Source organism: Macaca thibetana, chromosome 7, assembly GCF_024542745.1.
Source record: "Macaca thibetana thibetana isolate TM-01 chromosome 7, ASM2454274v1, whole genome shotgun sequence".
Classification (NCBI taxonomy): domain Eukaryota; kingdom Metazoa; phylum Chordata; class Mammalia; order Primates; family Cercopithecidae; genus Macaca; species Macaca thibetana.
The window spans coordinates 149,491,464-149,504,481 of record NC_065584.1 but is presented as its reverse complement, the minus strand read 5'-3'; the positions used below and the strand labels follow the sequence as shown (position 1 = coordinate 149,504,481).

Below are 13,018 nucleotides of genomic sequence, written 5' to 3'. Positions count from 1 at the left end.
AAGGCCAAACGGCTAGGATCACAAGCCTTGGAATTACAAGAGTCCCACCTCTGCTCTGTCATTTACTAGCTGTGTGAACCTCATACACTGATAAGTCCTTACTTTCACAGAGCCTCAGATTCTGTTCAGTAACGTGGTTGTAATAGTATTTACCTCCTAAGGCTGACCTGATGATTAACCAGAATAATGAATATAAAATGCTTAGCAAAAACGTACTCAGCAAATATTGGTTATAATGGTTGAGAAAATGACATGCACTACATACATGAGGTTTCATTGTCTGAAACACGTACGATTTGTTACCAAAAGACTTATCCTGGGCCGGCTCAGTGGCTTACGCCTGTAATCTCAGCACTTGGGGAGGCCGAGGCAGGAGGATTGCTTGAGACCTGTGCAACATGGTGAGATACTGTCTCTACAAAAAATCAGCTGACCATGGTGATGTGTGCCTGTACCTCAGCTACTCCGGAAGGTGAGGTGGGAGGATCCCTTGAGCCCAGGAGCAGTGAGGTTGCCGTGAGCCGTGATCGCGCCACAGCACTCCATCCTGGGCGACAGAGCAAGACCCTTTCTGAAAGAAAAAAAATTTTTTAAATAAATAAATAAATAAATGATTTTAAAAAGAAAAGAAAGACTTAATCGGGAGGATTGGCTACATAGTGCAAATAAACAGAACAAAAATCTAGGGCCGCTGTAGCGGGCAAATTCGTTCACCAATTCCAACCAGACCCCGCCTCCAAGCAGGCAAGCCCCGCCTGCCCCAGGCTGCCCCCTTGTCCCCGCCCCGACGCGCCTGCGCAGAGCGGGCCGCCGGCAGCCTAGGCGATGAGGGTGTTGGTGCGGCGCTGTTGGGGTCCTCCGCTGGCTCATGGCGCTGGGCGTGGGAGGCCGAGTCCCCAGTGGCGAGCGCTGGCCCGGCTCGGCTGGGAGGACTCCAGAGTCCGCGAGAAGCCTCCCTGGCGGGTGCTCTTCTTCGGCACGGACCAGTTCGCCCGCGAGGCGCTGCGGGCGCTGCACGCCGCCAGGTACCCGGGCCAGGGATCCGGGAACCCGGCCGCTGAAGGCCCCCAGGCCGCGCCCGGGCGGCCGGCCCCGAGGGTTTTGGACTTCTGGTCGCGGAAAGCAGGGGCGCCATAGCGGTGTGGGCCCAGATCTTGGCGTCTCCCGGCGCCCGGAAGGTGCGCCATTCCCGCCGGTCAGCCTTTGGGCGCCCAGTCCCTGCGGTCTGCGACCCCCACTCCCCGCCGCCTCTGTGGGTTCTCCAGACGCCCCGCCACCCACGCTGTGCCTAGCCGGGGCTGGGCGCTCTGCCTGCATCCCCCGGGCCAGTCCCACGGCCTCCCTGCCTGTTTTGCGTGTGGGGAATCCGTGGCTCAGAGAGGTGATGCGATTGCCGAAGGTCATCAGCCGAGGTGGTTCGGACTAAAACCAGGTCCCACTTCAAAGTTCTCCCTGCTTTGCATTTCCTCCTCCTGCCACCTTCCTTAGGCACACCCATGTCTTGCTCTTTTGCTCCCCCTGTGCTCCTTGTATACAAGGACATAGTCCACAAGCTTCCTGTTTTCAAAAGGATAAATTTATAAATCAGAACTGTTAGGTATACATTTAGTATTAATAATATTTAACAAGTCTTGTTTACTGGGAAAGAAAATTATTTGAAATCCAACCAGTCCTGAGAGTCCATGGTATGTGGTGGCAAGACCATATTTACTTCTCTCTTTTTCCCAATTAATGTTTTTTATTTCCCCATTCTGTTTTTTCCTGACGCAGTCCCCCTTCCACTTTTTTTGTCATCCCTATCTCCTCTTCCCTAGAAATACGTCACTGCGGCCCCTCATGTATTGAATCCTTCGTCAATCCCCTGTGTGGTTTTCCTCCGTCTACACACCCCATTGTGCACACACCCGGCAGGAAACCCTGTGTTCCCTTTGCACATCCTCCATGTGCTGTTGTCACATGCGTCTCTCACTGCATTTTTTTTTTTTTTTTTTTTTTTTTTTTTTTGAGGCGGAGTCTCGCTCTGTCACCCAGGCTGGAGTGCAGTGGCGCGATCTCGGCTCACTGCAAGCTCCGCCTCCGGGTTCCCGCCACTCAGCCTCCCGAGTAGCTGGGACTACAGCGCGCCGCCACCACGCCCGGCTAATTTTTTTGTATTTTTAGTGGAGACGGGGTTTCATTGTGTTAGCCAGGATGGTCTTGATTCCTGACCTCGTGATCCGTCCGTCTCGGCCTCCCAAAGTGCTGGGATTACAGGCTTGAGCCACCGCGCCTGGCCTCTCACTGCATTTATGCCAACACTTTTGTTTTTGTTTGTTTTTGAGGCGGGGTCTCGCGCTGTCGCCCAGGCTGGAGTGCAGTGGCCAGCTCATAGCCCACTGCAGCGTCGACCTCAAGGATCAAGCAGTCCTCCCACCTCAGCTTCCAGAGTAGCTAGGACTACGGGCGCGCACCACCATGCCTGATGTTTAAATTTTTTGTAGAGGCGGGTTTTCACCATGTTGTCCAGGCTTATCTCAAACTCCTGGGATCGAGCGATCCTCCCACCTTGGCTTCCCGAAGTGCTGAGATTACAGGCATGAGCCATCATTCCTGGCCTATCCTCATACTTCTGATGATGCTTCACTTGGCAGCTGCATTATTCCTGTGCTTGCTTTATAGTGCCCCAGGACATACTCCTCATAACTCCTCAACATGTGCATATAATACCTGTTTAATAAATATACCCCCCTGGGTACTAGAATACTATGCAGTAGGTAAAAAGTATGAGGTAGTGCTACATGTACTGCCGTGGAATGATGCCCATGTTATGTATTTTTGTTTTTTAAAAAGTAGTGTGATGATATCATGGTTATGGTAAAAAAAAAAAAAAAAAAGTTCCATGGATTCAAAGGATATACAGTGAAAAGTTACTTCCTTCCGCCTCTCTTTAGTAGTTCCCAGTTCCTTTATCCAGAGACAGCCACTGTTTTCAGTTCCTTCTAGAAATGTTCAGTGCAAATACAAGTATATGTATATGTAACCCATTTTTCAAGAAGACTCACATCATGGCATAAATAGCATTGTTAAGAGGAAAAAAATGCAAAGCAGTATGTAATATCCCAATTGTGTAAAGTATCCATACTATATATGTTTCTGTATGCACAGGAAATCCCTAGAATGATACTGTTCAAACAGTAGCCACTAGCCATGTGTCGCTCTTTACATTTTAAGTAATGAAAATTAAATAAAAAATGAAAACTGAGGCCGGGCATGGTGGTTCACGCGTATAATCCCAGCACTTTGGGAGGTGGAGGCAGACGGATGACTTGAGGTCAGGAGTTTGAGACCAGCCTGGCCAACCTGGGGAAACCCCACCTCCGCTAAAAAACACAAAAATTAGCTGGGTGTGGTGGTGCATGCCTGTAATCCCAGCTACTTGGGAGACTGAATCAGGAGAATCACTTGAACCACGGGGGCAGAGGTTACAGTGAGCTGAGATCACTCCACTGCACTGCAGCCTGGGTGAGAGAGTGAGACTCCATCTCAAAAAAGAAAAAATGAAAACTCAGTCTCTCACATTAGTTTTAATCATTTAGCCCTAAATGCTTCATGAGTTTAATCATACACATTCTTAGCGATATGTGAAGTCGTTTTAGCTTTGAGTCATTGCCTTAACACTCATACTTTTCTTCCAATCTAACTTAGGGAAAACCAAGAGGAAGAGTTAATCGACAAACTGGAGGTGGTCACAATACCTTCCCTATCACCAAGAGGACTGCCAGTGAAGCAATATGCTGTGCAGTCTCAGCTTCCAATATACGAGTGGCCGGACGTGGGATCTGGAGAATATGATGTTGGAGTAGTGGCTTCGTTTGGCCGACTTTTGAGTGAGGCTCTTATTCTTAAATTTCCCTAGTAAGTTTTATTTGTAAGGAAATACAGTATAGAAACCTTGGTCTTTATAAATGGGCCTTGTATCTAAAATGTGATAATTTGAACTCCAGTTATGCTTTCTGTAATTTTTTTTTAAATTTTTACCATTTTATTTTTGTGTACATGTTTGCTTAAAGTCAATGAATTTCTCTGCCAGGTTCAGGTAACTGAAGGGCCTTTATAAGTAGTTTATATTGTTTAAACCCAAGGTATGCTGCAAACACAGTCTGGAACACAATAAGAAATAACATCTTTCTAAAGACAGGCTTAGACACTTGAATCCAGTAACTTAAGATGTTTCCTTTCTCTGGTAACAGAGTTGATTCATACCAGGCTGCTAGGCCTCCAGTCACAGGTATAGACAAGAAAACAGGGTATAGACCACCAAAAGCAAGACCAACCAATCCATTCTCTGTTATGGTACAGGTTTCACAATTCAAATCACCTGTATTCGAAGGAAAATTTACAAAACTTTTGTAAGCTGTGTTTGTTGTAAGAAAAGGGATCACTGCCATTGGTAAGTCAGCAGCTATAAGAGCCTGTGCCATGTTCAAGACGCATTGAAAAAGACTATTTGCTATGAGGCCACAGAGGGCAGCATTAAATCCAACATATGCTGATCCCTGTTCAGGTAGATTCCGTTCTGCTTGTGGAAGCTGGTTAATTTTTCTGGTTATGACATCAAAAATTGTTAAGTTTTCCTTGATAGTATTGGATTTATGATTTTCCGTCTTGAGCCTTATGCTCTTCTCCCAGCAGCTGGTGTGCCTCCCCAGGTCATCTTCAGCCATGCGGGGGCTCACTGAAGCCTTTGCTCAACTTGCCTGGGTACAGCTGCATTTGGCTGACACATGACTCGGCCTGATATTTTCTTTTCAAGTACTAAAGAACATTTTATTTGTGGCATGAGTTGTCAAAATGTATTTAATTCCTTATCACCCTCTGTAAGCTTTCATCCACCTTCGTTTAAATTCCATATATATGCTGAAAACACCCAAATTGGTCCCTCTAGCTCAGCTCTGTCCCCAAACTCTAGTCCCCTAATACCTACTGCCTCCACAGCTCTGCTTGGATGTCTGATAGCCGCTTTACATTCAAGATACCCAAAGCATCTCCTAAAATCTTTATCTCAATAAATGGCTACTCCATCCTTCTAGCTGCTTGCACCAAAATCCTGGAGTCATGCTTGATTTGTTACACCCCCATATCCAATCCATCAGTAAATCCTATTGGCTCTGCCTTCAAAATCTGTGTAGAATCTATCTGTATCTCACTTCCACTGCTGCCACTCTCGCCTACATTACTACAGAAGCCTCCTAACTGGGCCCTTCTTCTGTCCTTGGCCCTCTCAGTCTTTTACCAATCCAGCAGCCAAAATGATCCTGTATTTGTTTATTTATTTCTTTCTATTTTATTGTTTTTAGAGACAGAGTCTTGCTGTCACCCAGGCTGGAGTACGGTGTTGCTGTCATAGCTCACTGCAGCCCCAGACTCAAGGGATCTTCCTGCCTCAGCCTTCTGAGTAGCTAGGACTATAGGAATGTGCCACCACACCCAGCTCTTTTTTTTTTTTTTTTTTTTTTTTTAGAGACAGGGGTCTCGCTACGTGGCCCAAGCTGGTCTCAAACTCCTGGCTGCATGTAATTTTCCTGCCTTGGCCTACCAAAGTTTTGGGATTACAGGCATGAGCCACTGTACCCTGCCTCAAAGTGATCCTTTTAAAGCATAAGTCAGATCATGTCACTCTGCTCAAAATCCTCTGGTAGTTTTCTGTCTTACTCAGAATAAAAGTTAGGCCAGGCCTAACTGGCCTCCCAGCTGTGCCTTGAACTTGCCGAGCATTTACCTTCTTAGACATCTTTGTACTTAGTGTCCCCTCTGCCTGGAATGCTTTTCTCCCATATATATGCATAGTTATTTCCTTCTTCATGTTCTTGTTCAAGTGAAAGCTTTCTCTGACCACTACTAAAATTGTAATCTGTCCCCCTCATATTCCTCTTTGCTTTATTTTCTCCGTAGCCCTCAGCATCATCTGGCAAAACCTTTTACATAATTTGTTTTTTCTTGCTTATCTCCCACTCTTTGTACATAAACTCCCTGAGGGCAGGCTTTTTTTTTTTCTATCTGGTTCACTGCTGCTTGTATGCCTAACACTTAGAACAGTGCCCACACATAAGTGTGCTCAGTGAATGTTTGTTGGACTGGGCTGAACAGTGAGACTTAGAATATAAGACTTTCTCATATGTACATGCTCCCAAGTGCACAGAATCATGCTGATGGAGGCATCATTAAACTAATGACAGATTAATAAAGTATTTAAATTGCACATGAGTGGATGATAGGTATATTGGGATAAACAGCAAAGGTGAATGGATCATTTGGTGGGAAGCTTATTTTAGGCTGGGCGTGGTGACTCACGCCTGTGATCCCAGCACTTTGGAAGGCCGAGGCAGGTCACTGGAAGCTAGGAGTTGGAGATCACCCTGGGCAACATCCTAAGACCCTATCTCTACAAAAAATAAAAAAGTATCTGGATATGGTGGATGCACTTGTAGTCTCAGCAACTTAGGAGGTTGAGGTGGGAGGATCTCTTGAGCTTGGGAGGTTGAGGCTGCAGTGAGCCATCCAGCCTGGGCAACAGAGTGAGACCCTGTCTCAAAAAAAATTTTTAAATAAAGAAAGAAAAAAAAGAAAAAGCTTATTTTAGGCAGTCTGTATGTAAACCAAGCGAAGTGAGGATAGTTATGTGACTAAACTATAAAATTAGAATTGTTCGTGAGATGCATAATTGGGTTTGAGTGGTTCTCTTGTAGTCATAAATGCATTTTAAAAATTTTATTTAAAAACTCCCAGACATCATGGGCTGTTGTAGAACATCTTTTTTGTTGTTTGTTTGAGACAGAGTTTCGCTGTTGTTGCCCATGCTGGAATGCAATGGCGTGATCTCGGCTCACCACAACCTCCGCCTCCCGAGTTCAAGCGATTCTCCTGCCTCAGCCTTCTGAGTAGCTGGGATTGCAAGCATGTGCCACCACACCTGGCTAATTTTGTGTTTTTAGTAGAGACAGGGTTTCTCCATGTTGGTCAGGCTGGTCTCAAACTCCCGATCTCAGGTGATCTGCCCGCTTTGGCCTCCCAAAGTGCAGGGATTACAGGCATGAACCACTGCACCCAGCCAGAACATCTTTAGACAGCGAATAGTTGTCCTGGTTCTGTTTTTAATTAAATTTCATTGGTTTCTTACGATAAGAGAATTAACATCTAACTTTTTTCGTTTCAGGTGATACAAGACTTAGATTTAACTGTCAGTTTTTCCAAATTTCTGGGAAAGTTTCATAATGAAAAGTAGCATAATAGCTTAGGTACTGGTAACAAAGTGGTAAAGCCCACTGACATACTAATTTCTGCATCTTCTAACTCAGTGGCATATTGAATGTCCATCCCAGTTGCCTCCCGAGATGGCGTGGCCCAGCCCCTGTAATCCATACAGTGCTTCATGGAGACACAGTTACTGGAGTAACAATTATGCAAATTAGACCTAAAAGGTAGCATGTATTTTTCTTTCTTGAGATTTTTGTGATTTTAAATGTTGATGTCAGCCTGTTTGGGGGGCAATGGATGAATGGGTGGTGCTCACTAATTTCTGTGACTCCAGAGTGCTTCTGTTTGCTTTTATATCCTTTCTGTTTTCTCCTGGATTCTAACATCAACTATATGTCTTTTGGTATTTATGTAGGGTCTCTTTAAAGTTCATATGAAAATTTTAATTTGTTAATTGAAATCAGTTATATTATTCATACTTGGATTTCTATAAAAGATATTATATAAATGAGAGATGGATTTTTGTATGTTAATTGTTTTGAATCTTGGTTTTGCTGGCCTTGGTTTCTAAACTATGGCCAAAAAATTTTTGGAACCTGAAATGAGAATATATTGTATATCAATATGCAATATAATTGTCCTAAAACATTCATTTTGTCCTGTCATACCTACAGAACAATTTAGAAACAATTTAGAACAATTTTTTAGGAACAATTATTTAGAATTACTTGAGGAGTTTATTCAGTCTCTGCCTGTTACCACCTAATTTCCCCTTAGAAAAGCATAATTCACAAGCTCACAAGAACAACATGGTATCTGGGATTTGCTTTAACTTACTTCAGAAAACAAGAGAGGGAGTAGATGAGACAACAGTGGCAAAACTTTGGTAGTTCTAAAATCTGAGCCAGGCATGGTGGCTCATGCCTGTAATCCTAACACTTTAGGAGGCCGAGGTGGGAAGATCATTTGAGTCCGGGAGTTCGAGACCACCCTGGGCAACATATAAAAAATAAAAAAATTAGCCAGGTGTGGTGGTACGCACCTGTAGTCCCAGCTACTCAGGAGGCTGAGGTGAGAGGATCTCTTTAGCCTAGGAGGTTGAGGCTGCAGTGAGGCAAGATCGCGCCATTGCATTCCAGCCTGGGCGATGGAGCAAAAACCTGTCTCAAAAAAAAAAAAATCTGAATGATGTGTATATGATGATTCATTAGACTGTTCACTCTGTTTTTGTGAATGTTTGCAATTTTTCACAATAAACATATTATTAAAGCTCCTAGGTTAGAAATAGAATTAACAAAACACAAAGCAAAAAAATTTAAATAAAGCATATTTCTCATGAAAACCCATGGCCAGTGTTTACAGAGCTTGATGTAAAATGTCAGACTTGTGGGAGTGCAAATATACTTGCATTTACTTTTTTTTTTTCTTGAAGTGAAGTCTCACTCTGTCACCTAGGCTGGAATGTAGTGCAGTGATCTCAGCTCACTGCAACCTCCGCTTTCCAGGTTCAAGTGATTCTCCTGCTGCAGCCTCCCAAGTAGCTAGGACTACAGGCACACGCCACCACACCCAGCTAATTTTTTGTATTTTTAGTAGAGATAGGGTTTCAGCATGTTGGCCAGGATGGTCTCGATCTCTTGACCTCGTGATCCACCCACTTCGGTCTCTCAAAGTGCCGTGATTACAGGCATGAGCCACCGCGCCTGGCCCTACTTATAATCACCCATGGTGATAATCTAGGCAAAATTCTTATCCTTTGAGGAAGGGACTATAGAAAGAAATAATTATGAATATCCTAACTGTACTTCCATGGAAAATAAATTCTTTGCCTTATGCTTTTCATATACAGAGATTTTTTTCATGCTATTACTGATGGTATAATTTTTCTGTAATTGTAATTAAATTCCTGATACGCAACTGTATCCTTTCTTTGCTTTAGGAAAAAAATTTAGACTCTAAATACAGGCCATATTTTGTTTTCCCATCTTTCTTTTTTTTTTTTTTTTTTTTTTTTTTTTTTTTTGAGACGGAGTCTCGCTCTGTCGCCCAGGCTGGAGTGCAGTGGCCGGATCTCAGCTCACTGCAAGCTCCGCCTCCCGGGTTCACGCCATTCTCCTGCCTGAGCCTCCAGAGTAGCTGGGACCACAGGTGCCCGCCACCTCGCCCGGCTAGTTTTTTGTATTTTTTAGTAGAGACGGGGTTTCACCGGGTTAGCCAGGATGGTCTCAATCTCCTGACCTTGTGATCCACCCGTCTCGGCCTCCCAAAGTGCTGGGATTACAGGCTTGAGCCACCGCGCCCGGCTGTTTTCCCATCTTTCAAATTGACGTATCTTCCTTGCTAATGGCTAACAGCCAAATTAATAGCCAGTATAAACTATCTTTATTTATTTTTTTATTTTTTAAGAGATAAGGGCTAGCTGTGTTGCCCAGGCTGGTCTCAAACTCCAGGGATCAAGCAATTCTGCTGCCTCAGCCTCCTGAGCAACTGGGACTGTAGGCATGCAGACCGCTATACCCAGCTTGTGTCTTTTTGTGTGTAGACAAACATTGATTCAGGAAATAGTAATCATTGTTATTTACTTTTGATTTTTTGCTAGGTTTGATGTAGGTCCAATTCTTAAACAAGAAACTATTCCTGTGCCACCCAAGAGCACTGCAAAGGAATTGGAAGCAGTGTTGTCACGACTGGGTGCCAACATGGTAAAATTCTACTGCTTTTTACTCATTTAGTGGGTTTCCTAAGTGGTTATGAAAAGAAGAACAATTTTGTGACTTCTAATTTTCTTGAAAACAAAAAAGGGTAGTTTCTGTCTTTGGCGTCCTAAAACTTAGCCTGGCATTTGTGATCTTATGTAAATCTTTGAGAATTTTACGAGGAGTAAGTACTAAATAAAGGCTTTCGAGTGAGACAGGTGATCTTATATGGCCTACTACATGTCATAGTGTGGCCTTAGACTATTCTTCCCAATTTCAGTCTTCGCACTTTCCTATGTATACCTTGCATCCCCGTCAGAATGAACTAACAGCAACTTCCTAAGCGACTCTTAACTTTCCTTCCATTTCTTTGCCTGGCTTCAGTCATTTATGCTAGAATTCTGCTGACCGTTCTACCTGTAGATGATCTTTCTTCTCTCTGTGGCTTTGTATATATAGCTCATTGAGACTGCATGAGTAGCGTCAGGGTAAATGTTTAATGACTAAATTTATGTTTTCCATATGAACGGGTTAATTTTATACAGAGGAATATTTTTTTTTTCCCCACCTGTATAGATGGTGTTTCCTATTCTAGGCACTTACCTCACAAATGATCTTAATGATAGTGACTGCCATTTATTGAACATTGGCTTGTGTACTACGACTGTTCTAGATACTCTGTGGACTTTTTTTTTACCCTCCCAACTTTGAGGTAGTTGTTGCTGTTGATTGTTTCACAGATGATGACATCGAAGGCCAGAGACAAGCTAAATAACTTTTCCACAATGAGACAGCTGGTAGGTGGTGGAACTAGGACTTGAACCCAGAGCTAGGTGACTCCATAGTACATTCTCTTATGAGATTTCACTGCCTTTTTACCCATGGGGTGAGAGTGTGTATAGCCAAGCACGGGCTCTCCCGATGCCAAAGCTTCCACAGCATTCTCTAGAAGTGAATCAATGACCTGTGTCTACAGACAGCAGAATCTCTACTGAGGTTTCCCCAAGTAGACACCTATCCTCACAGCTTAAGCCAATGTACTACCTTGCCCTGCCACATAGATCTTTTAAAGTTATAGGTTCAGCCTTGAAGAGCCAATAGTAAAGAAAAAAATTTTTTAAATTGAAAAACAGAAAAAGAAAAAAAAGAAAGTTACAGGTTATTTCATGGTACTGAATTGTAATGTGTTTCTGCTTTTGTTCTTATGTTCATTTTGTTCTTATGTTCATTCTTATGTTCATTCTCTTTTTTTTTTGTAGCTCATTTCAGTTTTGAAAAATTTGCCTGAAAGTCTGAGCAATGGAAGGCAGCAGCCAACAGAGGGGGCGACTTATGGTGAGTGGGGGCTGCAGACTCTCACATCTTTCTAAAGGTTCTGCTTGTCATGATAGCATCTGAACATTCGACTTCTTAGCTGTACTTTTCCCTTAATTTTGATTGAGTGCCCACTTTTATGTGCTTTTCCACAGAATGGTAGAAAGCATTCTTTCTCCCTCTTAGCATATAGCCTCATGAAGGATTGAGCATTTTTTCCCAAATTTTTGATTTTGAAAATATTAAATAGAAAGACTGGTATAATAAATACCAGTTTACCCCAGAGTCAACAATTATTAATGTTTGTCCATATTTTCTTTCTTTCTATGTATTTAGTATGTGTATTTTAAATTTTGCTTATTCATTTGGAAGTATGAATCATGATCTTTCATTTCTAAGTAGTGTGCTTTTCCTAAGAAAAATGAACAATTTCGTAATAGCATCCAATGTTCAATTCATCTTTAAGTGTTCCTAATTGTCTAAAAATTTATTTTATAGTTGTTTTATTTTTGAAACTAGGATTTAGTTGTAATTAGTTGTTATGTCTCTTTAGTCTCTAAAAAAGATTCCTCTTTTTTTCCTCGCTGTATGTCATTGACTTTTTGAAGAGACCAGGCCAGTTATTTGATTTGTTTGTTTTCTTCCAGTGTTGTTTAACTTGTTCCCTATCACTTATATTTCCTATAATTAGTTCTAAAGGTTTGGCTGGATTCAGGCTGAAAGTTTTTGGAAAGAGTGTGTTTCAGTGACGTTTGTTTTTTTTTTTTTTTTTTTAGTAGAGTTAGGAGTATAAACATTTGTTTCAGTTTTTTAATTTTAGGGATTACTTTTTATTTTTCTTTATGATTAAATGTTATTTTTTGAATATATAAAACATATAGCTGATTCAAAAGTTAATATACCTAGAGAAGTCTTACTTTTGTCCCCTGCAGTCTTAAGGTACCACTTGAGTAAGCCAAGGTATCAGGTTTTACTAAAGCAAGTGAAGCTAAGTTTGATCACTTGGTTGAGATGGTGACCACCAGATCTTTCCAGTGTTAAGATGTGTTTTCCCTTTTGCAATTAGCAGGTATCTGTGGGGTAATACTCTGGCACTGTGCAGATATCCTGTTCACCAACAACCTTTCACATGATGGTTTTAGTACAGTTTGATATTCCTTGCCCAAATGAATTATTTCACTATGGATTACAAAATGGCAATTTTCTAATTCCTTTTACATTTAATAGCTGGTATTGTTCTGGAAAGAAGAGTTTTTCCTCATTAATTGGAGATGAATTTTAGTTAATCCTAAAATGGGGACAGGGGCTTAATTCTTTCTTTAATTAGCATAAGAAGTTGATGCCATTAATTGCCTTCAGTTTTGGTGTCAGATGTGTTCTTTTTAGTATCATTTGACACGTAGATTTTCACTGATTGTGTTTTACAGTCGTAATTCTTTGTATTGATCAAATTTCCCATATTGCCCAGTGGGAGCCCCTTAAATTTGGCTCCTACATTCTGTTAACACTCTTCATTTCCCACTAGTCTGGAGTGCGTCCTTGCTTCCACCACAGTAATGTCCCAGGCTCCCCTATGTGTCCTCTGGCCCACATTGAAATCTACCAGTGTGATTTCCAGGGAGCTCTTGTTCATTTTAGTGGGGTCAATAGTTAGAGATCATCTGATACAACAGTGTGTGGCAAGATAAGATATCAGTGGACAAAACTAGAAATTACATTTTTAAAAAATATTTAAGCTTACATTGTTTATGATTCAAATTTATCATTAAAGGGTT

General features: G+C 42.2%; 2 protein-coding genes across 2 annotated transcripts in view; one reads left to right on the top strand and one right to left on the bottom strand.

Annotated features, from left to right (window-relative positions):
- The first annotated feature begins 799 nt into the window (after positions 1 to 799).
- The window catches only part of MTFMT (mitochondrial methionyl-tRNA formyltransferase), a 28,962-nt gene continuing 16,743 nt past the window's right edge, over positions 800 to 13,018 (top strand). The window contains exons 1-5 of the mRNA XM_050796007.1: positions 800 to 1,025; positions 3,685 to 3,894; positions 7,335 to 7,457; positions 9,833 to 9,935; positions 11,189 to 11,264. Coding sequence (XP_050651964.1) covers positions 826 to 1,025; positions 3,685 to 3,894; positions 7,335 to 7,457; positions 9,833 to 9,935; positions 11,189 to 11,264 — 712 coding nt within the window. The 5' untranslated portion in view covers positions 800 to 825. The remainder of the gene's footprint in view (positions 1,026 to 3,684; positions 3,895 to 7,334; positions 7,458 to 9,832; positions 9,936 to 11,188; positions 11,265 to 13,018) is intronic.
- LOC126957993 (transmembrane protein 126A-like) lies at positions 3,901 to 4,894 on the bottom strand. The gene has a single exon (XM_050796030.1). It carries the CDS (start codon positions 4,701 to 4,703, stop codon positions 4,050 to 4,052), a length of 654 nt encoding a protein of 217 aa, XP_050651987.1. The 5' UTR covers positions 4,704 to 4,894; the 3' UTR covers positions 3,901 to 4,049.

Bases quoted from the DNA above. Each gene is read 5' to 3' on its own strand.
- LOC126957993 (XM_050796030.1), bottom strand. From the start codon at position 4,703: ATGGCTGAAGATGACCTGGGGAGGCACACCAGCTGCTGGGAGAAGAGC.